A 26373-nucleotide genomic window follows, 5' to 3' on the forward strand; every position below is an offset into this window, starting at 1 on the left:
GCCCATTATACAGAGTGAAGTAAGCCAGAAAGATAAAGAACTTTACAGCATACTAACACATATATATGGAATTTAGAAAGATGGTAATGATAACCCTATATGCAAAACAGAAAAAGAGACACAGATGTACAGAACAGACTTTTGAACTCTGTGGGAGAAGGCGAGGGTGGGATGTTTCGAGAGAACAGCATGTATATTATCTAGGGTGAAACAGATCACCAGCCCAGGCTGGATGCATGAGACAAGTGCTCGGGCCTGGTGCACTGGGAAGACCCAGAGGAATCAGGTGGAGAGGGAGGTGGGAGGGGGGATCCGGATGGGGAATACATGTAACTCCATGGCTGATTCATATCAATGTATGACAAAACCCACTGAAATGTTGTGAAGTAATTAGCCTTGAACTAATAAAAATAAATGAAAAAAAAAATAATAAATAAATAAATAGAGGTAAAAGGAAAAATAAATAAATAAATAAAAGCCTCAATTCTTCAGTGCTCAGCTTTCTTTATAGTCCAACTCTCACATCTATATATGACTATTGGAAAAACCATAGCTTTAACTAGGTGGACCTTTGTCGGCAAAGTAATGTCTCTGCTCTTTACTATGCTGTCTAGGTTGGTCATAGCTTTTCTTCCAAGGAGCAAGCATCTTTTAATTCATGGCTGCAGTCACCATCTGCAGTGATTTTGGAGCCCTAGCAAATAAAGTCTGTCACTATTTCCATTGTATTTCCATTGTTTCCCCATCTGTTTGACATGAAGTGATGGGACTGGATTTCATGATCTTAGTTTTTTGAATGCTGAGTTTTAAGTCTGCCTTTTCACTCTCCTCTTTCACTCTTATCAAGAGGCTCTGTAGTTCCTCTTTGCTTTCTGCCATTGGGGTGGTGCCATCTGCATATCTGAGGTTGTTGATATTTTTCCCAGCAATCTTGCTTCCAGTTTGTGCTTTTCATCCAGTCCAACATTTTGCATGATGTACTCTGCCTAGAAGTTAAATAAGCAGGGCGACAATATACAGCTTTGACGTACTCCTTTCCCAATTTGGAACCAATCCAAATTGGGTATGGAATGCTTATATATAATTCTAATATCTAATATGTTTCAAATTATACTTATAAATTCTATTCAAAATGTAATTATACATGTTCATCTAAAGTAAACTATATCTATGGAAGAAGAAACACTTCTGAATGTAGAGAAAAGTCATCAATAAATATTCTGATTTGTGATCTGTGAGTGTCTAGGGAGGGTTGGTTAGACTAATGGCCAAGATTGGCATGTTGCTGATGGAGAAGAGTTTAAGAGTTTATTCTCCACATGGACCCTACTCTATTTTGATCACAAGGCGACCTAACATCACCTAGCTTTCACAGATGAAGATCTTGGCTTAGGAAAAAAAAAAAGGCACTTTATTAGCAAAAAAATAAAAATATAAAGTAGATTAAAAAAAACATACTGCATCTAAACAAGTAATGATGCATTGTTATCTTTACCTAGGATAGATGAAATACTGTTTAGATAGGTCTTCGTTTCTTGTTTTCCTTTCACATTCTTAATACTTCTTTCATGGTGGAATGAACTGTGGTAGAAACCATGGTGGAAAAATCCCAGACCGTTAAGGTTCTAATCTTGTATTCCTTATTATGTTATCTTCCAGCTAATTTGTAGTATTCATGCTTTCTATGCGTGATGGCACACATGTTTTTGCACATTTCTTTCTTCCTTCATCCGACCATTAGAGTTTACAAATTATAATCAGAACATTTAATATCTCTGCAGATTGTGTGAACTTCCAAAGTACTTTATTTCATAGGAAGCCAGTAGACTGATGGGAGAGCAGAACTTTAAAAAAAAAATTATTTATTTTTTAATTGAAGGATAATTGCTTTACAGACTTTTGTTGTTTTCTGTCAAGCCTCAACATGAATCAGCTATAGGTATGCATATATCCCCCCCTTTTGAACCTCCCTCCCATGTCTCTCCCATCCCACCTATCTAGGTGATACAGAGCCCCTGAGTTTCCTTAGGCATACATACAGCACATTCCCGTTGGCTGTCTATTTTACATATGGTGATGTAAGTTTCCATGTTACTCTTTCCATACGTCTCACCCTCTCCTCCCCTCTCCCCATGTCCATAAGTCTATTCTCTATGTCTGTTTCTCCACTGAAAGTGAAAGTGTTAGTTGCCCAGTCGTGTCCGACCCTTTGCAACCCCGTGGACTGTAGCCCACCAGGCTCCTCCATCCATGGGATTCTCCAGGCAAGAATACTGGAGTGGGTTGCCGTTTCCTTCTCCAGGGGATCTTCCCGACCCAGGGATTGAACCCAGGTCTCCTGCATTGCAGGCAGACGCTTTAACCTCTGAGCCACCAGGGAAGCCTGTTTCTCCATTGCTGCCCTGTAAATAAATTCTTCAGTACTGTTTTTCTAGATTCCATATATATGCGTTAGAATATGATATTTATCTTTCTCTTTTTGACTTACTTTACTCTGTAAAGTAGGCTCTAGGTTCATCCACCTCATTAGAATTGACTTTAATGTGTTCCTTTTTACGGCTGAGTAGATATTCCATTGTGTATATTTACCATAACTTCTTTATATCCATTCATCTGCCGATGGACATCTAGGTTGCTTCCATGTTCTAGCTATTGTAATAAGTAGTACCGCAATGAACAATGGGATACATGGGTCTTTTTCAATTTGGTTTCCTCAGGGTATATGCCTAGGAGTAGGATTGCTGGGTCATATGGTGGTTTTATTCCTAGTTTTTTAAGGAATCTCTATACCATCTTCCATAGTGGCTATATCAATTTACATTCCCACCAACAGTGCAAGAGTGTTCCCTGTTCTCCGCACTTTCTCCAGCATTTATTGTTTGTAGACTTTTTGATGATGGCCATTCTGACTGGTGTGAGGTGATATCTCACTGTGGTTTTGATTTGCATTTCTCTAATAATGAGCGATGTTGAGCGTCTTTTCATGTGTTTGTTAGCCATCTCTATGTCTTCTTTGGAGAAATGTCTGTTTAGGTCTTTCTCCCACTGTTTGGGTTGTTTGTTTTTAACCAATGTAAATTTAATTTTATTGTAGACAGTTCTAAAAATATTTTCTATTAAATATCTAGTTCTTTCTGGAGACTATCAGCTTGCATCATTATACACAAGGATTTTCAAATTTTCTGTTAAAATATTCATGATATGTAAGATGCAAATAGTTATAGCCTCTTCAATATACAAAAATAACGTTTTTACTCTGATTATTCAGTAAGAAATAACTCTGTTGCAAGATACTGAAGGTATATGTTTAGATATAAACTATTTACTATTCTTTCAACATTAAAGGTAAGAGGAATGGAATGTATTTTAAACTCTGCCCATTTATATTCTCCTTTCACATTTAGCTCACTCATTTATTTGGCCTTAGTGTTAAGTGTGACAGTGTATTAGCCAGGCTGTCGCGGTCATTCAGCCCTTTTATCAGTTCTACAAGACAGATACTAAATAGCACAGTCTAAATTGAAATCTCTGATGACTCTCTGGAGACAATTTGATAACAAGAATCACACTTGGGCACTTAGATATTTGGCCTTTTCCTATATGTAGCTGCATTAAGAGAGCAACTTTTGAGTAAAGTTTTTTAGCCTTCAACTGTTAAGATTCCTTTCTCATCATCTGCTTATTGCATCTTATTTTGTTAGGAAAGCCTATCAACTGTGTTTTTTTTTTCCCCCACATACAACAAGGAATTTAAAGAGCCACCAGTGACTATTACTTTAAATCAAGCAATTTGCAGGAAATCGTGTAGTCCAACCATTCTTTTCAGAACTATTTTAGACAACAGAGACAATATTTTGAAATAAGCTCTTAGTTCCAAGTGCGTTGTAGTTCAGTTATAAAATTAAAACAACATAACCATAACGTGTTCAGCAATCTTTGGGACTTCCTTTTGCTACACCGTTATTGCAAAAGCATTTTTAAATCAAGTTATTGGGTCCTAGACTGAAAGAGCTAGAATCCATGAAACTGAGCTTGTTGTTAAGATGATAGAGCTGAGAAAAATAAGTCTTGAAAGGTAAACTTGGATGTGTTTCCATAGCCCCTTTGAATTTCGGTTTGTCAAAAGTAAAACAAGGAATCCATGTGTGGTTTGAGATTCCTCTTAGCTCTCTGAGTAAGTAGGATCTTTGATAATATTATCCTCAATATCTGTTGAATTAATAAATACAAATCTTTGTTTATAAAGGTGAGGTATGGGGAGGATCGTAGAGATCAACCCTTGTCATTTTTTAATCTGATATATGAGGAAGCTGAGGCTCCAGAGAGTCCGATCACTTGCCTTGGCTGTGAGACAGCCCACCCTCGCCAAGTTTATGCTTCTTCTCTACCTGAGTGTCTTCATGATCCTTTTGGGAACAAGGCAAGATGTACTTCATAGCCAAGCTGAAAAGTTAAGTCTAGTACCAAAGCCTTCTAAATTTCTTAATTGAAGTATTTGTCATTTTACTCCTTCTATTTCTTTTCACTGACACTTAATCTTTCTTACGTGACCTATCTGAAAAAATGTATTATAAGTTATTTGGGTTTTTTGGTAATCCTCATATGACAGTGCTAATTTAAATGCAACTTATTCTAATATTTGCAATGCTAATATTAGTTTTTATTTATGCTAATTATATATGAAATAGTCTCTGCAAACACTTTAGACTAAGTTCTTTAGTTTTAAGAAACCAACAAGGCATATTTTAAGTAAGATTTTCCCATTTATGGAAATGAATTTCAAAATAGAATATGTGAATTGTAATGTAAGAGGTGTTACATAGAAAAGAATTCATACTGGTTTAATCAATGTTGAATTTTTGGTTATAAAATTGTGATAATAATTGATAATTACTTATATGTAAAAATAAACAGAAAATCCAGGCAAATTCATTCTGATTTAAGAATTAATAACTACATAGTTTATGAATAGACAAATCTGTGGTACAGTAACCATAATTCTCTAGTTATTTCTAATTAAAATTGTACAAAGTTCAGGTTTATAGGAAACTACAGTATATATCTGCCTAGTTCCTCTGAAAAGTATAGGTACCCTGCAAGGCTAAATAACATTTTCTAATGAAAAGGAACAATGCCTTAAAACCCAAATGTTTTATCTTATGAGTGTTCAGAATTCTATGTATCATTCTGTGACACTTATTGCATTCTTACTTCTATATAAGATTCTAGGGGGTATTCTTATCTCATTTCCTAAATGATATGTTTGACATATCTTTTTGTCCCCAGTGATACCAATCCTAGTGACTGGGAAATACTATGTATTCAAGGCATTTTTCAGTGAATGGGTGATATAGTTAATATCTATTTTAGAGTCAATTTTTAAACTCTGTTTCTAATTAATATTTTAGTTTATATGACCATAAGTTCTTGAATTCAGATTCATGTTTCTAACATTGAAAAATCTGTATGTTACTTTATAGATTCCTCTGGCCATTTTAGATAAGTGTATTAGTTATACATTTATCTTCTAGTCTAAAATCCATTCTGGTTCCATAAGTGATTAGATGGTTTATGAATTCCAGTATTATGGTCTATTGATACTCTTTTCTTTCCTCATTTCCAATTACCACTAACTTTACCCTGCTTTAACAATGACACCTTGCTAGCAGCTCATATTTTGACAGTCGATAGTGCAGCCAAACTCCCAAAATGTATACCTGGTTTTACTTCATATTCCTTATGCTTCCTCAATGCATTACACATATTCTGGCTTCCACCCTCCCAGATCACTACAGCTGTTTAATTTTCAGAGGTCTTTCTGTCGTCTATTCTTAATTGTCCTCCCTGTATCATTAAAACAAAGCAAAACGTGTCCCTCTCATTTCAATGATTTACTCACTTTCCCCATTTTCTTGCTGATTTCTATGATTTATTCACTTTCCCCATTTATTTGCCACCCTTTTGACTGTTTTTCTATTCTCCTATAGAATCCAAAATCTCCAGGTAGCATTTTGGGTCCCCAGCCTTTTCCTCACTATACTGAAGCAACTTAGCACACACATGCACACACACACACAAACACACACACACACACACTTTTCCTTTGGAAATGTTTGCCAGTTTCCATCGACTTAACTCAAGCACTTGATTATAGACCAACTTTGTTGACAGCCTAGATCTTTTTAATAATCGCCATACAGATTATTCCACTGGTTCAATGACCATATGTGGTTTGTCCCCCCGGCATTTCAACCATAACTTGAAGAAGAATCTAATCCCACCACAGGGTCGAATATGGTTTATTAGGAAAGGTTTCTTAGGAGAGATGAGGTGGGTGCTTAGTCATGAAGGTGGTTAGTAGTTTCAGGAGAAAAAGGAGGATAAAAACAAGTAAAGTGTGGAGAGAGAATACAGGTTGATCGGAAACAGAATGATGGAGACCCACAAGATCTGGGCGTGTCTGAGGACTGCCAGTGTTTAGTATAAGTTTTGCTCAAGTGCCTATAGAGGATTGCTCGGGAGAGCAACAGTCTGCTTGCAAAGGTCTTTGTGTAGCATGTCAATGGGAAATCACTTATGGATTTTAAGTAGATGAGAGATATGATTTAATTAGTCAAGTAAAATATTCATTGTGCAGCAGACAAAGGGGTGATCTAAACAAGGCAAAGCTGGAGGCAAGAAGACCAAGTAAAGAGAAAGAGCTTTCCTGTAAAAAATTTAAAGCTTTTAAATGCTAAATAAGTAAAAATGGAAAACAAAATAATAAGGAGATATTTGTTGTAAATGCAAATATGGTTCATATCTTTTAATATAAAAAGCTCACACAAATTGATTTTGATATAGAAAATACATGAACATACATTCACAAACACATTCATGTAGCATTTGTCCTACAATGAGAAAACGTTCATCCTCACTTGTTAAACATCATAATCCAAATTGATATTATGGACTGAATGTTTGTGCCTCCCTAAACTTTTATGTTGAGCCCCCAACCCCCAGTGTGATAGTGTTTGTAGGTGGGGCCATTGAGAGGAAATTAGGTTTAGTTGGGGCTTCCCTGGTGACTCAGATGGTAAAGAATCTGCCTGCAATCAGGAGACTAGGGTTTGATCCCTGGGTCAGGATGATCCCCTGGAGGTGGAAATGGCTACCCACTCCAGTATTCTTACCTGGAGAATTCCATGGACAACGGAGCCTGGCAAGCTATATAGTCCGTGGGGTCACAGTCAGTCACAACTGAGCAAGTAACAACAAAAACTGTTTGGGTGATGGCCTCATGAGAGTTAGGTCTCTGTGACGGGATTACACTCTTGTAAGAGGAAAAGAGCCCAGAGCCGCTCGCTCTCTCTCTGCCGTGTGAGCTTTGTGAGAAGGTAGCAGTGTGCAAGCTAGGAAGGGGAATCTCACTGGAACCTGATCTTGCTGACACCCTGATCTCAGATGTCCAGCCTCCAGAACTGAGGAAATAAAATTTCTCTTGTTTCAGTCTCCCAGTCTAGGGCATTTTGTTATAGCATCCCGAAGAGGCAAAAACAGAAGATCTGTTCTCCTGTTTAACTAGCAAATAATTTTATCAAGAATCATAAAATACAAATTTTGATCTCATACTGAAGATTCTGTCTGAAGGAAGCAATATAAAATGTGGATTAAATGACACACATGAAAATTTTAGAATAATGTAATTACAAAAGGCAAAAGAAATAGAAATAATATAAATTTCAAGTACAATTGCAGATAGTTAGACTATTGCTTAGCCACAAAAAAATGAAATTTTGGTATCAGTAGCAACATCCAAACATATTATACTAAGTGAAAAAGTATGCTAAATAGAAAGGACAGAAGAATGAAAAAGTGGTATTTGCATACATGTTTTTGGAAAAAGTCTAGAGAGAAAGCATAAACATATTAATAAGGTGATAGGACAGTAAGTGATTTAATAAGACTTCTCTCTATTTGGCGGTTTATTGTTTATGTAACTTAAATTGATTATTTGTATCTTCATAGTCAGAAGCGTCTCTCATCTCTGCTTCCAGACCTCTTCATTCAATTAATGATGTGCCCTAGGTAATTCCCCTTTAAGTTTTTCCCAAACCCAGCCTTCTAGTACCGTGACTAACAGTGGGAAAGAATCCACCTGCCAATGCAGGAGAGGCAGGCTATGCAGGTTTGGTCCCTGGGAGGGGAAGATCCCCTGGAGGAGGAAATGGCAACCTACTCCAGTATTGTTCCCAGAAAATCCCATGGGTGGAGTAGCCTGGCGGGCTACAGTCCTGGGGTCACAAAGAGCCATACACGACTGAGCAACTAAACACACAAATCACCTAGAAGTTTTCGTTAGCGCTCACTGTTGCCATGGAAGTGAAAGTCACTCAGTCGTGTCCGACTCTTTGTGACCCCATGGACTATACAGTCCGTGGAATTCTCCAGGCCAGGATACTGGAGTGGGTAGCCTTTCCCTTCTCCAGGGGATCTTTCCAACCCAGGGATTGAACCCAGGTCTCCCGTATTGCAGGCGGATTCTTTACCAGCTAAGCCACAAGGGAAGTTCAAGAATACAGGAGTGGGTAGCCTATCCCTTCTGCAGGGCATCTTCCCAACCCAGGAATAGAACTGGGGTCTCCGGCATTGCAGGCAGATTCTTTACCAACCAAGCTATCAGGGAAGCACTGTTGTCATAGGGCCTGGCTTTAAAGGACTCCACAGTGTGTCCATATATATTGAATCTTTATTGAAATATGTATATTTTACAATACAAGGCACTTGTTATCCTTCTTGGCCCTTACTAGCAAAAACATTACTATTACAGTGTTTTGTTAAATTGCTATATTGTTAAAACTTCTTATAAAAACTTTACCAGGTAAAACTTTTTTTTTTACCAGTGAGCCTGGTAAAAGAGCTCACATTTGTTAATGCTATGGTGCCCTACCTACCATTATAATCAGATTTGTTAACTGTTAATCTTTTGCAGGGCTTCTCAGGTGGTGCTAGTGGTAAAGAACCTGCCTGCCAATACAGAGATGCTGGTTTGATCTCTGGGTCAGGAAGATCCCCTGGAGGAGGGCATGGCAACCCACTCCAGTATTCTTGCCTGGAGAATCCCATGGACAGAGGAGCCTGAAGGGCTAATGGTCCATAGGGTCACAAAGAGTTGGACACGACCGAAGTGACTTAGTTTGCACACAATCTTTTACAAGTATTTTTCTGGTTATTTGGAGACCTGAGGTATTGCATTTTTCTGATATATTGGAACAATCATGACTGGCAAATAGTCACTGAATTACATTACTCCTTACTCAGAAATCTAAACTGATGGCAACGAATTCACCAGTCCTGGGGCCAACATCCCGCTGCCTGGGTAGCTCGGAAACAGTGTAATTCTGACCTACCAGCTGCTTAATCACAGTGATTTTATGAATCCAAATTTTGTGTTGATGGCTGATTTATGTCAATGTATGGCAAAAACCACTACAATATTGTGAAATAATTAGCCTTCAATTAAAATAAATTAATTAATTTAAAAAAATTTCATGTTGAAATGTTTCCTAATGAAATTAGGAAATCAGTGTCTTTGCATTTTATTGTCTCAGTGTTAGTGAGTTGGCTAAATGGACCATTTAGACAGACACAGGGTAGCTTCTGCACTTGAAGTAAAAGTCTTCTTTTTTCCTTTCTAGCTTTTTCAGTTTATGCTAAAACACAGATCCACTGAAAAGAAACTTTCAAAGTACATGATGAGGAATTTTCGAGAAACTTAAGTCCCTTCCTACTAACTATTATTAGTTTTGTGACCTTATGACAGAGGCTGTGATCCAAGTCCTAAATCCATTACGGCACATTCAATAAATGTAGGCATGTAAAGTCTGCTGTCATCTGTAGTCGCTTCAAAGCGCATTCAGTATCTCGGTTCCCAAGTGCATTAGATTTTATTAAAAGAATTCTGCTGCAACATCCATTCTTCCTAATTGGTTTACGGATAGCCCCCACCATTCGGGCAAATCCTAATTGCATTTTCCCACAAATCTAGTTTGATTTATGGTTCCCTGTTTGCTCTATATTATTTATATAAATCGAGATTAAATTCTTAAGACATTAAATAAAATTTAGAGTAGTTTTTGTATAAGTATGAGACGTAACGATCCTTAACAATATTTTTTGCTTTTTTTTTATTTAGTCAAGCTATATCCAACTGTGTGATATCCAGTAACAATACCTTTATTACCTTTCCAGAGATTAATTATATTTCACTTGTTTTTTTAATGTACAGATTTTTAGAATTAGTTGGAATGAATTATGCATGGGATATTAAAAATAGTATATCTTTCTATAAGGTTTAAGTGGGTATATATTTGGAACACAAAAAATATTATCTAAGGATATAATGACATAGTAGTTGCATAAAATTAGGTAATGTCCCTTTGCATTAACAAGTTTAGGTGGGAATATTCTAATAGGTTTTACAAATTGTAACTCTTGAGATTCCAGGAATTAATTTGGAATGGATCTATAGCAGACTTCAGAGAATCTAGTATTTTTAAACAAGTAAATGGCAGAAATATGAAAACAGAAGATAACAGATAATAAACTTCTGTCACTGCTGAGTCATTGCATATTAGCATGGACAATTTTTGTAAAATTAAGTAAAGATTTCCATGGAATTGTAGGTATGGAATCATTTCGTAGAGAGCCCATGAATATTTATGGGCAGAAAGAGGAAGTATAAGTTGTCTATTACAGTTTAAAAAAAAAGCCTTCTGGGCATCTTAGCAATATGTTCATTATCTGAAAAGTTTGGACATTTAGAACTTTGAGTTCTGAACCAGAAAGAAATAAAGTATATTTAGAATAAGAGATAAAAAGGAAGAGAAATTGATTTTAAGATAAATACAAAGAAAAAGGAGAAAGATGCCTAATCTCAAACAAATTTTGGGCCAGATAAACGAGAAGCATGCTCTCAACAGCAGAAATGATAAATTGGCATCTAAAAGAAAACTGAGAAAGATGGTTAGGAGATGATAAGACAAAGAAATCTAAATCATGGTTGCAGCTGAATTTTTTAAGTGAGAGATTATAGTGGATCTCTACTGAAATTGAAAAAAGATTCCCTAGCACTCACAGCAACTCTTTGAGACCCCATGGACTGCAGCATGCCAGGCCTCCCTGTCCATCACCAACTCCCGGAGCTTGCTCAAACTCATGTCCATTGAGTCAGTGATGCCGTCCAACCATCTCATCCTCTGTTGTCCCCTTCTCCTCCCGCCTTCAATCTTTCCCAGCATCAGGCTCTTTTCAAATGAGTCAGGTCTTCGCATCACCTGGCCAAAGTATTGGAGTTTCAGCTTCAGCATCAGTCCTTCCAATGAACACCCAGGACTGATCTCCTTTAGGATGGACTGGTTGGATCTCCTCGCAGTCCAAGGGACCCTCAAGAGTCTTCTCCAACACCACAGTTCAAAAGCATGAGTCCTTCGGCACTCAGCTTTCTTCACTGTCCGACTCTCACATCCATACGTGACCACTGGAACCGTCATGTGTGTCCACCCCAGCCAGCTGTAATGAGAGGCTCTTCCCTCTTCCTTCTGGGGTGGCGTCAGAGGGAGAGGCGTTTCACCACTGTGCGTTGGCAGTGAGACTGCTCCATCTGTGATGTCAGGGTGGGGAGTGACGGTGGGCACTGCTCCCCTTCTCTGCCAGGACGGTGGTGGTGCAGGCCCAGGTGCTGAAGCTCCCACCTTCACCCAGAGTGACGAGGCGCTCTCTCCACCCACCCCAGCTGAAGCCAGCTGGGACACCAGTACTTCTACCCCCCAGCTCTTTCTGCTAGAGAGATACCAGCATAAACCAGCTGAAACAGAAGGTTTAAGATCTGGAGTTTCACAACGCACCAGTGTCCAGGTTTCAATAAAGAAATCAATTGTCACACCAAGAATCAGGAAGGTTGTAAAGTGAATAAAAATGGACAGTCAACATATGCCACACACCCCCTGTCCCTGGCAGACATCATTCTACTCTTTGTTTCCATGACTTTCTTTTAGATTCCTCCAGAAGGTGTTATCACACAATATTTGTCTTTCTGTCTGACTTATTTCTCTTAGACCTTAACGAATACTCAGGTCTTTGCAAATGGCAGGACTTCCTTCTTTTTATGGTTGAATGATATCCACTATAGGTCTTCCCCGGTGGATCAGTGGTAAAGAATCTGCCTGCCTATGCAGGAGACGCAGGTTTGATCCCTGGATCGGGAAGATCCCCTGGAGAAGGAAATGGCAACCCACTCTGGTATTCTTGCCTGGGAAATCCCAATGACAGAGGAGCCTGGTGAACTACAGTCCATGGAGTCGTAAAAGAGTCAGACGTGACTTAGCAACTAAACAGCAGAAACAATATCCAATATACACATACACATACACACACACACATACATAAAGCTGTTTTCTTTATCCATTAAAAAGTTAATTTTTCAAAACCGTAAGAAATGACCAGTAATCAGTATTGTATAATAAACACACACGTACACATGCACACATATATACACTATTGTACTATGAAGTATAGTGAAAGTGAAAGTCGTGTCTTTGCGACCCCGTGGACTATATAGAATTCTCCAGGCCAGAATACTGGAGTGGGTAGCCGTTCCCTTCTTCAGGGGATCTTTCCAACCCAGGAATGAAATCCAGGTCTCCTGCATTGCAGGCAGATTCTTTGCCATCTGAGCCTCCAGGGAAGCACTATAACTTTCTATAAATACGTATGCATGCTGGCTGCGTTTTCTTTCCTTAGATTATGTACTACCACCTTTGGAAGTTATATTAGTGACATGATGGTAGATTAGATAGTAATTGTTTTTGTAAATGTAACTTCTTGGCAAAATAAAAATCAGTCAATTCTTTATCAGTTCCCAAAAAAGTGATTCAAAATGTATTGTTCCATGAATCCCGAAAGTCTGGGAATGACATCTCTACAGCTTCCATCATACTAACATTGTTGAAAACAGCCTCTTTTGTATGGCATCCAGCTCAGATGCCGTAGGCACATGCTCATTTAACAGTTGGATGGACTTGGCTGAAATTAGTGGCTAATAATTCTAATACGAGACCAAATTCCAAATCTTTAATGAGCAAAAGGAAATCTTATTTCTCCACTGCCCAGCGTCTTCTCAGTAACCTATGTAATCGTATGCTGGGGACAGTGTGCTATGTAATGAAGATCATTTTAAACCCTAATAAATCCCTTTGTGTTACCACACTCCTCAATTCCACTTCAGCATTTAATCATCTTAATATTTCTTAATATCCCACTCAGTTTCTAACATTAGTCTTTATGTGAGCTTCAGATAAACTGTATTTGTCTTTATCTGTTTATGTTAGATATATTTTTTATATAGTTTGTTAAAATTAAAAATTTTTACACAGATATTAAAAATTAATATGATGTCAAATAATTTAAAATATTAAGATAATAGGTAAATTATTTGCTATCTTGTTATATTAAGAGTTGACAAAATAATTACTTTTATTAAACTAATAAATTAATAATATTTACTTTTTTAAAATAAAGAGGTATAAGAAAAATAATGTTTAGACTATATGTATGGAACAATACAGTGGAGTATAATTTCCTAAACATTTCACTAATGACTTTGAAGTTTGTAACCTAATGAATTTGTTCATATGTAAATAATGCAGATTTAAAATTGTACTCAATGTGAATAGCTCAATATGAGATATTTCTTCATTGATAAAAATCAGTTTGACAGGTTGAAAGATTCTCATATAATCTCTTCTAATGTTCATTTTTTGGAAACACATGTTATCAAATGTAGACCACCATTTTTCTTTTTAAACTCTCTCATTTATCATTACTTAATTTTCAGAGGAGCCTAGCCTGCTACCACCCCTGGGTTCCCAAAGAGTTGCACACAACTTAGCGATTAAACAACAAATTTTTTATCACATTTGTGTGGTTTTGTGGTTAATATTCATACCTTGAGAACATATTGTTTTTATTTTATTTATATAGAAAGATTTGAAGGTGATATTTTAAATTTATTTCTAGAATATTCCACAAAGTATATCAGACTTGGATTAGAACTTGCAGTTGTTAGGAATCTTAAAAGTTTTAACACTCTGAACTTAGTTGCTTTTATTAAAATGTTTGCCTTAAACAAAAGTTCAGGCTTTTCTTCCTTATAAAGTAATATTTTTAAAGTGACACTTTCTAGGAATACTTTGTAAGATAGCTTGAAATAAAGTAAATCCTTAACAGTGATTATAAATTTTTTTTCTCCAAATGTTTGTGAGATTTTTGTTGCCCATTATTAAGATAATTTGATTTGTCTTCCAGAACGTTTTACAAAATGAAACTTATAAAAGCCAAAGTCTTTTCATCGTGCATTTTCCCATGTGCTTTAAAACCTGATTCCTACTTTTATTTTTTTATTTTTTCCTTTGAAGGTGAGAGGCCCTCCAAGTGCAGGAGCATTCAAAGAAAGACCCACCAAACCCACAGCGTTTCGAAAATTTTATGAACGAGGAGACTTCCCAATTGCCCTTGAACATGATTCGAAAGGAAACAAAATAGCGTGGAAGGTAAGTCCTTGCACAGCTGCGAGAACCAGCTGTGACTGCTATGGAAGTGATATCTCCCAGTGCCAAACACACTCGGCTGATGAGTAAATAAGCTGGAGTGATTTCTCGGTGAGTGGATGATGGTGGGTAAGCTCTTAGAGGAAGCCCCTCTGTGTCAGCTGCCCACCTTGACTAACAATTAAATTACAGCCTGCAGAAAAAGAAAATGACAGTTGCTTTGCCTTAGAGAATTGTGTGCTGACCGATTCATCTCTGTTTTTATGAGAACCTGGCATTCCAGCCCATTTCAGGCAGTCCATCAAATGATGGAACTGGTGGCTGGATGCAGAGAGCAACAGCCATTTATCTCCCCCCAAATTTCACCTTCCTGCAGGACACTTCCAAATGGAAGCTTTAATTACCTAAATGGATAGGTCAAGATTGTCTGCTCCCCGGAAATGCAGAGTGGAATACAAAAGCAGGCGGGCTCTGACGGAGGCCCTCATCCCCGCCTGCAGCACGTGTCAGCCAGCGCAGTGGCTGTCATCCGTGCTCTGTTAGAGACTGACCTCCGCCGCCGAAAGCATTATAGCACCGACATTTTTCTGACAAAAGGTTAATTGGCTTCAAAATAAATGTATTGCCTAATGACTCCATTCTAATGTGGCTGTGTTTCTTTCTAAAAGGCTCACTGGTGTTATTTGTAAAAACTTGCCAATCTCTCAACTGGAGAAGGCTTTTACATTTAATTTGAAAAATGAATGCTGAACTCTAACCAGCTTCTGCTATTTAATTATTTTTTGTTATCAAGGACTTTGCTTTGGGTGATATTTATCAGCTTAAAGGGCTTCTCTGCCCGAAGACCGGAAAGCAGTTGCCTGTGTGTGAGCATAGCGTCAGGTTAAGGAGCACAAAAAGGTTTTGCCAAATATTTTGAATTTAGCAATTGATCCATGTAGCAAAAAAGTCCCACAGTAGTGTCTGAAGGGCGAATGTCAGGATTGTTTATAATTAGTAACAATTTTATGTTAGAAAATAAAAATGATCAAAGTGAAGAATTCATCAAATTAAACAGCTTAGAAAGATTCATTAAAATTAACCTTTTTCTTCTTTTTTTGGAAAAACTGAAAAAAAAAATGATTGCATTATTTCTAGTATGTCTTTAAATGTTTTCACATAATTATCAAACATGTCTAGATCTTGAGCAGTCACATAATATCCAGTTACTGAACTTAGAATTATTAAAAAGTTATTTGGCAAGGGAAATCTGAAGTTGTCCTTGTTATTAAGTTTTGTCATGTATTTTAGGCAAATGAAGGATTATTATCTTGGTTTTAATCATTTGTCTTAAAATTTGCATTTGTTATGTGAAAATGTGCATGATGAGAAAAAATATATAGCAATATAAGTAATTTAGATATTTCGATCTTAAATTTAATTAGGGGTTGGTTTGTATTTGATTAATTACATGGATTTTGCATTTGTGTCAATGTACCAATTCATGCATGGTAACGTGGAGATTCTTAAGAACTTGATTCCTTTCGAGTAAAGAATATGCCATATTTCCTTATGAAAAACAAGTGGATTTTGGTGTTTTACATAATTTTAGCACATAAAAATTGTGTCAGTAAAAGAATCCATAGATTTTTTTGACCTGCTTGAATAATCTTGAGTAACTTCTAGAAATGTCAAGAGACAAAAAAAAAGTTTATCTTGAAAATAATAAAAGCATAGCATGAATCATTTTGCGTTATCTTTGGTACTCCAGCAGTCAGATGGCATATAAACTGCTTTTCTTTTTTATAGCTGTATTAATTCTTTTAAGCTACTATTGACTATTGTAGTGATTCAGCAAGCTAAAAAGTCAGATTAAAGAGGAAGCAATTTATTTGCTGCTGCTGGTAGGATAATAGCATACGTTTAAAAAGACATCTTATCCTTACCGGTAGACTTCTATCCTTTAAAGCTTTGCCAACCAGTTTTCAATTGTACTACTATAATGCTGAAGATAAAGCATTAAACTTATTAAGCACAGGCTTGTGAGCTATCTCTCATATTTATTCACATTTATTTCTTGGCACATATAATACTGTGGGGAACGTCTGATACTTCGTAAGACCAGAGGCCTTCTTTTAGGATAACATTTCTAAGGAATGGACATTGAATGTTGAAGAAAGCAGGGCTCCCAAGCACCCTGCAAAAAACCACACTAACAACCGCCCCAGACCCGGCACTATACTCCCTTGTGTGTGGATAGAGCTCTGGTCAAGCGAACTTCTCACCTCATGGCCTAGCTTGCCCCTTGCTTAACACTTCTGAGTAGCTCTGATTCCCAGGAAAGTCCCTGTCCTCTCTCCACAGTCCTTGTGACACCCCTAGGACTCCGAGAGAGTGGTGGTGAGACCTGAAATGGTGTGTGTAATTAGGTGGCAAGGAGACCCATTTCCTTTATCAGCATTTCAAGAAATGTCTTTGCAAGGTTAGGTTTCTCAACCCACATCCTGAACTGCCATCATAGTTTAGGGCACATGAAATGATCATTTGTTCCACATGTCAAAACAACAGGGCAGACCAAATGGCAGAATCTGTGCAGTTTAGCGTATCCCTCGTGGTATCGCTAAAGATCCAAGCACTGTCTAATGCATCTTTCGGCAGTGGTGGAAATGTGCTTCATCTGTAATGTCTAATACATTACAAGTAGCCATATGTGGCCATTAAGCACTTGAAATGTCCCCAGTGAGCCCGAGGAACTAAATTTTAGATTTTAATTAATTTTAATTTAAATAGCCACATGGTTACCATATTAGACAGGGCTGCTCTAGATTAAGATAAGATAATTCAGTTAAAAATAAATGCTTGAACCTGATAGCCAGATAGGAGACTATAACTATCTGAGAATCATTGTTAAAATGAAAAAATAAGACTAGTATATGCATCTTTGAGATGGCTACACTTATCATACATTCCTTGGTAAATATGAAAAAACTTCTGCAAGATATTTGTAGCAAAATTTTCTATATACTTCTCAGGGGCAAGTTAATGATCTATGAAAGATGAATCAGTTCAGTTCAGTTCAGTTGCTCAGTTGTGTCCAACTCTTTGGAACCCATGGACTGGAGCACGGCAGGCCTCCCTGTCCATCACCAACTCCCAGAGCTTGCTCAAACTCTTGTCCATTGAGTTGGTGATGCCATCCAACCATCTCATCCTCTGTTGCCCCCTTCTCCTCCCACCTTCAATCTTTCACAGCATCAGGATCTTTTTCAATGAGTCAGTTCTTCCCATCAGGTGGTCAAAGTATTGGAGTTTCAGCTTCAGCATCAGTCCTTCCAATGAATATTCAGGACTGATTTACTTTAGGATTGACTGGTTTGATCTCCGTGCTGTTCAAGGGACTCTCCAGAGTCTTCTCCAACAACACAGTTCAAAAGCATCAGCGCTTCTTCGGCACTCAGCTTTCTTTATGGTCCAACTCACACATCCGTGCATGACTACGGGAAAAACCATAGCTTTGGCTAGATGGACCTTTGTTGGCAAAGTAATGTCTATGTTTTTTAATATGCTGTCTAGGTTGGTCATAGCTTTTCTTCCGAGGAGCAAGCATCTTTTAATTTCATGGCTCCAGTCATCATCTGCAAAGATTTTGGAGCCCCCAAAAATAAAGTCTGTCACTGTTTCCATTGTTCCCCCATCTATTTGCCATGAAGTGATTGGACTGTATGCCATGATCTTTGTTTTTTGACTGTTGAGTTTTAAGCCAACTTTTTCACTTTCCTCTTTCACTTTCATCAAGAGGCTCTTTAGTTCCTCTTTGCTTTTTGCCACAAAGGTGGTGTCATCTGCATATCTGAGGTTATTGATATTTTGTCCTGGCAATCTTGATTCCAGCTTGTGCTTCATCCAGCCTGGCATTCTGGGTATAAGTTAAACAAGCAGGGTGACAATATACAGCCTTGACATATATCTTTTCCAATTTGGAACTAGTTCATTGTTCAATGCGCAGTTCTAACTGTTGCTTCTTGACCTGCATTTTGACCTCCTGAGGTTTCTCAGGAGGCAGGTAAGGTGGTCTCGTATTCCCATCTCTAAGAATTTCCCAGAGTTTGTTGTAATCCACACAAAGGCTTTTGCATAGTCAGTGAAACAGAAGTAAATGTTTTTCTGGAATCCTCTTGCTTCTTTTGTGATCCAAAGATGTTGGCAATTTGATCTCTGGTTCCTCTGTCTTTTCTAAATCCAGTTTGAACATCTGGAAGTTCATGTACTGTTGAAGCCTAGCTTGAAGGATTTTGAGTGTTATTTTGCTAGCAGGTGAAATGAGTACAATTGTGCAGTAGTTTGAACATTCTTTGGCACTGCCCTTCTTTGAAATTGGAATGAAAATTGACCTTTTCCAGCCCTGTGGCCACTGCTGAGTTTTCCAAATTCCCTGGCATTTTGAGTGCAGCACTTTAATAGCATTATCTCTTCGGATTTGACCTCTACTAGGTTTGTTTGTAGTGGTGCTCCCTAAGGCCCATTTGACTTCACGTTCCAGGATGTCTGACTCAAGGTGAGCAATCACACCATCGTGGTTATCCAGATCATTAAGATCTTTTTGGTATTGTTCTTCTGTGTATTCTTGCCACCTTTTCTTAATATCTTCTGCTTCTGTTAGGTCCGTACAGTTTCTGTCCTTTGTTGTGCCCATCTTTGCATGAAATGTTCTCTTGGTCTCTCTAGTTGTCTTGAAGAGATCTCTAGTCTTTCCCATTCTATTGTTTTCCTCTTTGTCTTTTCATTGTTCACTTGGGAAGGCTTTCTTTGGAACTCCTTGCTATTCTTGGGAACTCTGCAATCAGATGGATATATCTTTCCTTTTCTGCTTTGCCTTTCACTTCTCTTTTTTTCTCAGCTATTTGTAAGGCCTCCTCACACAACCATTTTGCCTTTTTGCATTTCCTTTTCTTGGAGATGGTTTTGATCACTGCCTCCTGTACAATGTCATGAACCTCCATCCATAGTTCTTCAGGCAATCTGTCTATCAGATCTAATTACTTGAATCTATTTGTCACTTCCACTGTATAATCACAGGGGATTTGATTTAGGTCATACGTGAATGCCTTAGTGGTTTTCCCTGCTTTCTTCAATTTAAAGTCATACTTCATCAACTATTTCCCAACTGTTGGGCATTATAGGATTATTTCAATTTTAGAGGGGAAAGTAATTTCTAAATAATATTAAATGAAACACCCAGATACATAAACCTTTTTTTCCACTTCTGATTGCATCCTTAGGTTAAATTCCCTGAAGAGGAATTAGTAGGTCAAAAGTAATATTTTAAAAGCAGTCGTTCCACAGAACCATCTTCATCACTGGATCCTCCATTAAAATAAAAGCCTGCTAAGGTGATGGGTAAAACATCTCATTTTGTTTGTTGATTCTTAGAATCGCTAAATATTTTTATATGCTTAACTAATTTGCTTGCCCTTTGAGCCCTCTTCTTAAATTGTCCAGCTTTCTAGTGAAGAGTTAGTCTATTTCGTATTGATTTGTTAAAAATGCATGTGTAAATTTTATCTGTCAAAATAAATGTCAAAAGGATTTTATTATCCTTTTGACATAGATAATATAGACAGATTCTTCAAGTTTTAATTTTTGTTTATAAGGTTTGATGACCACAATCATTTTAAATCTAACCAAGTCTAACCTAGACAGTCTAACTGTCTAACCAAGCCTCACCTCTCTAATCAAACATTTCTTCCTGAGACTGTGTATCATGTGTTTTCTCTTTGCTGTCTCTAAATACTACGCATCATCAGTCTCAAGCAATACTGCTACTCTTACACTTATTCTTAACACAAATGGAAATAAGTCTGGTTCTGGTCCCTAAGAGCTCTGCACTATTCTACTTATAGAAGTCTTTAAGATAGAAAAAGAAGAGATGCAACAGGAAAGCTACATGCCTAGCTGTAGAAGTTTTTGAGGTCTTCTACAAAATGGAAAGTTGTAAAAAAATAAATAAGTAAAACTGCATACAGGTATAAACAGGTATAAGCCTTGTCTGAAACTGTATACCATTTCATTTCTCAGCACCTTATATAATCTGCCCTGAACCACACATACTTTTCAGTCTTTTTAAAAGGAATCTTCCTCAGTTTTTTCCTCTTAATTTTTTTTTCAAACTTGCCTTCTTAAGTCATAGAAACTGAATGGTAGCATTGTCCAAATTAACATAGCAACCTGGGGCGATTCTGTATTCTTGTTTTCTTAGTCTTTGATATGTAAATAATCCTTGGTAGCCAGTTATGTTGAAATTCAATGAATAAAGCCAGAACTATGTGCCTATGATGCACACGGGTAGGTCCAAGTGAGAACAGATTTTAGGTGGCCCCTCCTCATTGCCAAAAATGCAACTTCCTCCCTGACCTATTGGAGATGCACAGAATTTCACCACTGAAGCATAGTTCCCTGAGGTTAATGTTATAAATTATACATTACTTGTTGATTAAAACTTGGATCACACAACTTTGTTTTTTGATTAAAAATTAATTCATAAAGCAACATTAATTACATAATTAAAACCCACGTCTTTCTGTTTTTTAATCAATGAGTTATATGTATATTCATTTATACATTTTAATCCACTTTAACATTTTACTAAAAGATTTTAAGCTGTTTTACAAAGAACTGTAAAATACAGAAATTTAGCATATAACAGGGAAGATGAGAGAGAATGAATGCCAGATAGGGATCTACAATGGAGCCAGGAACAAGGCTAATAAAAATGACATACCCTAAATACTTCTAAACCAGGGATTCTGTCTGTAATTCTAGCTTGTTCCCTCCCTTATGCCAGTGCAGGGCCTGAAGGAGTGTCTGGCACAGAGCTGATGCCCAGTGATGGGTGTTGAATGAATATAAAACATCCCGCAACTGGTTACCGCTGAGTTCCACTTCTCAGGACACTGTTTCATGAGCCCGTGCCTCACCCTCTAGGCCTGGCTGTCTTCTCTGACGACCATGTACTGAATGCTTGGCATGGCCCTTTTTAACTGGGGGCTAGTAAAGTTTGTTTCACAATTGCTAAAATAGCTGTATTTTGAGATATTCATGAAATAGCTTAAAGAACAAACATTAATTAGAAGTTAGCCGTAGAGACCAAGTCTTCTGGTAGCAAATTAAGATAAGCACCAGCAGGTTAATTTGAATGCACAGTCCAGAGCTGTATGCAGCAGTTTCTGTAGGTTGAATTTTACCTTGAAAATGCTTAACTTATATGTAATTCTTTCCCAATGATTATCGATTTCTTAAATTCTAATTATGTAAGTTCATTTTTCTTTGCAAATGACTGAAAATGTATGTTCAGTCTGAACATTCAAGTAAAGAAAATGCTGTGCATAAGATAATTAGATGCCTAAATTTTTAAAAGAATCTCTACTGATGGTGGCTGGAGAAAGCCTTCAATTCTATGTCAGCCCCCTAGTTTTTAATACTCATATATGACTCTGTTAAGAATTTCTCCTCCATCACGTTCTCTTCTTTTTTTCAGTTCTTAGAGGCGTTGGTATTCATGAAACATAAACAACTCTGTCAGTGTGACTGTTTTCATTGACATGACTGATAATTTCTACCAGGAAAAACATTTATTGAATGTAATTATTATTAAAATGTACGCTAATTTTCTTACAATTAAAATCAGTCCAAACCATGATAGCTCATTATCTGTAAATACAACCGCATTTTAAAGTAAATCCCACTGTGATATGATATCTGATCCATTAACCCTCAGTTTATGGGTCTCAAAACTCTGTAATTTTGATTAATAATTAAGTCCTCTGGTGCCTTCTGTTTCTTAATGTTTTACTTTCTTCAGGATTCAAAAAATTAACACTGTATCTATTACCCCAGGCCAAATCGATATTGATCTTTAAAATCTTATAGGCAAATTTATTTCAATTGAATACTTTGTTTTACATGAAGAAGAATGAATATATTCTTTGAATATTCCTGGGCTTCTATATTTTTTGATAACTGCCAAAGCTTGAGTTTGGGTAACAGGCCTTAGTAGAACTTGTAAGGCAAATTTTACAAGAAAAATGACAATTTACCTAATTTTTATACAAGAAAGCCGGCCACGTTTCTGCTATTAATTCCTCTGTGATTAATTAATAGATAGAGCTTTTTCTCAAAGTCTTGAAAAAAAGAAAAAATCCTCTGGCAATTAAAGTGCTTTTTGGTGTTTTTTGAAGGAGGGGACTGCATATGCAATTAATGCCATCCTTTTACTTGATGTGAATTGCTCTGTCTTAAAAGTGTACGGCATGAAAATACAGCCATGTATCAGAAATAACTTTAATTTAAATCGGTTAGATGACCTCTGAAAGCTCGATGAAAGATTTTCTGCTGAATGGGCTGGTGCTCCCTGCTGCCTGTATAATTTATGTGAGAAATTAGTGTGAATGGTTCACTTTTATGGAGTAGTGCTGCTTGTAGCAAGCCTGCAGAAACAATTTTCCCCCAAGCCTCCATCTGTTCTTCAAACTAGGGCATATGCCATCTCATCGAGCTTGAAAGTCACCTGATTTATAACTCCTGGAAAGTGCATAGATTGAAAAGGAAGGTCGGCCGCTGTTACGTGACAGTGATTTGGTAAGCGTCGGCTAAAGACAATTCACATTACAAGGGGCCCAGGGGGAACAAGCGATGCTGTAAGTTTCATCTCAGTGGGCTGACAGCTAGAGGAAAAACAAATGACTCCTGTATCTCACGTTACACAAGCCCTGCTCTTGAGAAGGAGGCGTGGTCTTGGTGGAGCCAGGGTACCACAGCGGAGATGCTCTGTCACTATCCCTTGAAGAAATGCGGCTGCTGCCACCCTCCCGAGATAAATGTTGCCATCAGACACATCTAATCTTTAAACAGGATGAGATGGCTGGATGGCATCACCGACTCAATGGACATGAGTTTGAGCAAACTCTGGGAGACAGCGAAGGACAGGGAGGCCTGGCGGGCTGCAGCCTATGGGGTGGCAGGGAGTCAGCCACAACCGAGTGACTGAGCCACAGTAATCTTTAAACAAAAAAGTGAGTGTAGCTGTTTTTTCAGAAAGTTTTGTTTGGGGACACAAGTCATACTTTTGGTTTTTCTATGTCTCCCTGGAGGGTGAAATTTTCAGTTCTGTTCCAATTAGTGATTTAATGAATGTTTCTCTCTCTCTTATCACTTGTCAGATGCTCCTTCTTTTTACTAAAGTACTTTTGGGATCAAAAGTTTTTTGACAGATGACAAACGGAATCAGATTGAGGGTATGATAGGTTAAAAATAATCAGTATTTGATGCTTTTATTTAGAGTAATCAGTGTATTTATATTTGAGTCTTCTGGATACTAAGTAAATTTCAACTACCTTAAGTTATATTAAAATTTCTCTATTACTTTAAGGTAAAATCTGAACAAAGTATTAATGAATAATCATATCAATTTTAATATATATTTGAGGCAACAACTTCAGGAAATGTTTTACCTTTATTAAAAGAAGGTTATGCTGACTGAAAATTCTCTGCAAAAATTAATTCTGGTAGATTAATTAGTTAAACTCATGTAAAAATGTAGGTTTTTCCAGTAGTCATGTATGGATGTGAGAGTTAGACCGTAAACAAAGCTTAGCGCTAAAAAAGTGATGATTTTGAACTGCAGTGTTGAAGAAGACTCTTGAGAGTCCCTTGGACTGCAAGGAGATCAAACCAGTCCATCCTAAAGGAAATCAGTCCTGAATATTCATTGGAAGGACTGATGCTGAAGCTGAAACTCCAGTATTTTGGCCATCTGATGAGAAGAACTGACTCATATGAAAAGACCCTGATGCTGGGAAAGATTGAAGGCAGGAGGAGAAGGGGACGACAGAGGATGAGATGGCTGGATGGCATTACCAACTCAATGGACATGAGTTTGAGCAAGCTCCGGAAGTTGGTGATGGACAGGAAAGCATGGCATGGGGCAATCCAAGGGGTTGCAAAGAGTTGGACACGACTGAGTGACTAAACTGAACTGAATTGAAAAATGTAAATTTTTATCTTTATTATTACCTATAAAGTTTTATTCTCAATATGAAATGTATACATTTTATCTTATCAAATGAAAACTACTGAAAAGTGGAAGGAATAAATGAATCAGTCATCTTTCTACCACTCCCTGAATGCAGTTGTTAACATTTTTTCAAAGTATTTCTGTCTTATCTTTCTTCTCCTCAGTTGAGATGGCAGTATACATAATAGTTTGTAAAGAAATATTTGTCATTATATGGTATATGAGATCTGTATGCCCTTATTCTTAGATTTTCTAACTTTTTTTCTAACTTAACTAAAAAGTATTATTGTTTTTGAAAATTTTGAAGACGAATGAAGTGTATACATAGGGTAACATTTATCCAAAGATAACCACTTTTAGTATATTATTTGCATTCATCTATCTCCTACATGTGTGCTTTTATTTTGTTTATTTTAGTTTTGGCTGTGCTAGGTCTGCCTTGCTCTCCGGGTTTTTCTCTCGCTGTGGCGAGCAGGGGCTCCGTCTGGCTGTGGCCGTGGGCTTCTCATCGGGGTGGCGTCTCTTTTCGTGGAACAGAGGCTCCAGCGCCTGCAGGTCTCAGTAGTTTCGGCCCATGGGCTCAGTGGTTGCAGCTCCCCGGCTCTAGACACAGGCTCAGTAACTGTGGCAAATGGGCTTCGTTGCTCCGTGGCACGTGGGATCTTTGCAGACCTTGGATTGAACCCGTGTCTCCTGCACTGGCAGGCGTGCGGCACCTCCTTAAGCAATTCTTAAGCTGCCATGACGGCTACATACGTGGATTCATCATTATGAACATGCTGGTAGTATAGTTTTGGAGAATAGCAAGAGATATTAAGAAAACAGTTTATTAAATATGAAACACATTTCTTGCTATTGGGTAAAGTATAAAAAGTGAACAAAGATAGTTGATAGAATTATTATAAGCCAGTCTCCCCCTTCAACCTAAGACACATCCCTTACAGGAAAAAAGTCCTAAAGAATTTCCAAGATTGCATTCCAGCCTGAATTAGGGAAAACTCACGAAACCTTCAAGCTATAAAACCTTTGAACCTCCCTTTTCTTGAGTTGTTATTTAGTTTCATCCTGTATTTCATCCTGTCATTTCTATCATTGTCTCCCATACTTAATTTTTATCTCTTTATTCATTTTTTAATAACTTCTGAAAGAGATTTCTTCTATTTTCTATTTTCTTTAGTATCAATTTGTCTACTAGTGCCTCAAATTCAAATTTAACTTACACTGCTGTAGTTAACCTTGCAAATCTTTATATTGTTGACTGATATTATTGTACATACTGGCTTAAAAATTATTGTACAAATAGGTTTATCACAGGAAATTTTCTGATATTTTTATCTGCATTTTGTAATACAGATAAGCAAAAATAAAAATATGAATCAACTATAATCCACCCCACCTTCAGGTAGCCTCTTTTATATTATTAGTATTAACTTTTCAGACCTTTTCTCACCATATGCAAATATATGTATGTATAGAAATTTTAAAAAATGTTTTGTTCATACTTTATAACTTTTTTAAAGTAATTATAAGTCATAACTTGCATATGCACTTTAAAAATTATTTTGGGAACTTCTAGACAGTTCCATAATTTAACCAATTCCATGTTGTTCAATAGTAATGTTTTCCTTAGGTATTAATGCTCTTCTTCAGTGTTTTGCTATTACAAGCAATACTATTATCAGCATTATTGTACATTTCACATGTATTATATCTTGCAAATATATCTGATTGTTCCCTAAT

At 37.2% G+C, this 26373-nt stretch overlaps 1 protein-coding gene across 2 annotated transcripts in view; it reads left to right on the forward strand.

Annotated features, from left to right (window-relative positions):
* PACRG (parkin coregulated) overlaps positions 1-26373 on the forward strand; it is a 505425-nt gene that overhangs the window by 51073 nt on the left and 427979 nt on the right. For both annotated transcript variants that reach the window (XM_043888529.1, XM_043888530.1), the window contains exon 2: positions 14454-14588. In XM_043888529.1, the coding sequence (XP_043744464.1) occupies positions 14454-14588 (135 nt within the window). The remainder of the gene's footprint in view (positions 1-14453; positions 14589-26373) is intronic.

The sequence above is a fragment of the Cervus elaphus genome, chromosome 26 (genome assembly GCF_910594005.1).
Source record: "Cervus elaphus chromosome 26, mCerEla1.1, whole genome shotgun sequence".
Lineage (NCBI taxonomy): Eukaryota > Metazoa > Chordata > Mammalia > Artiodactyla > Cervidae > Cervus > Cervus elaphus.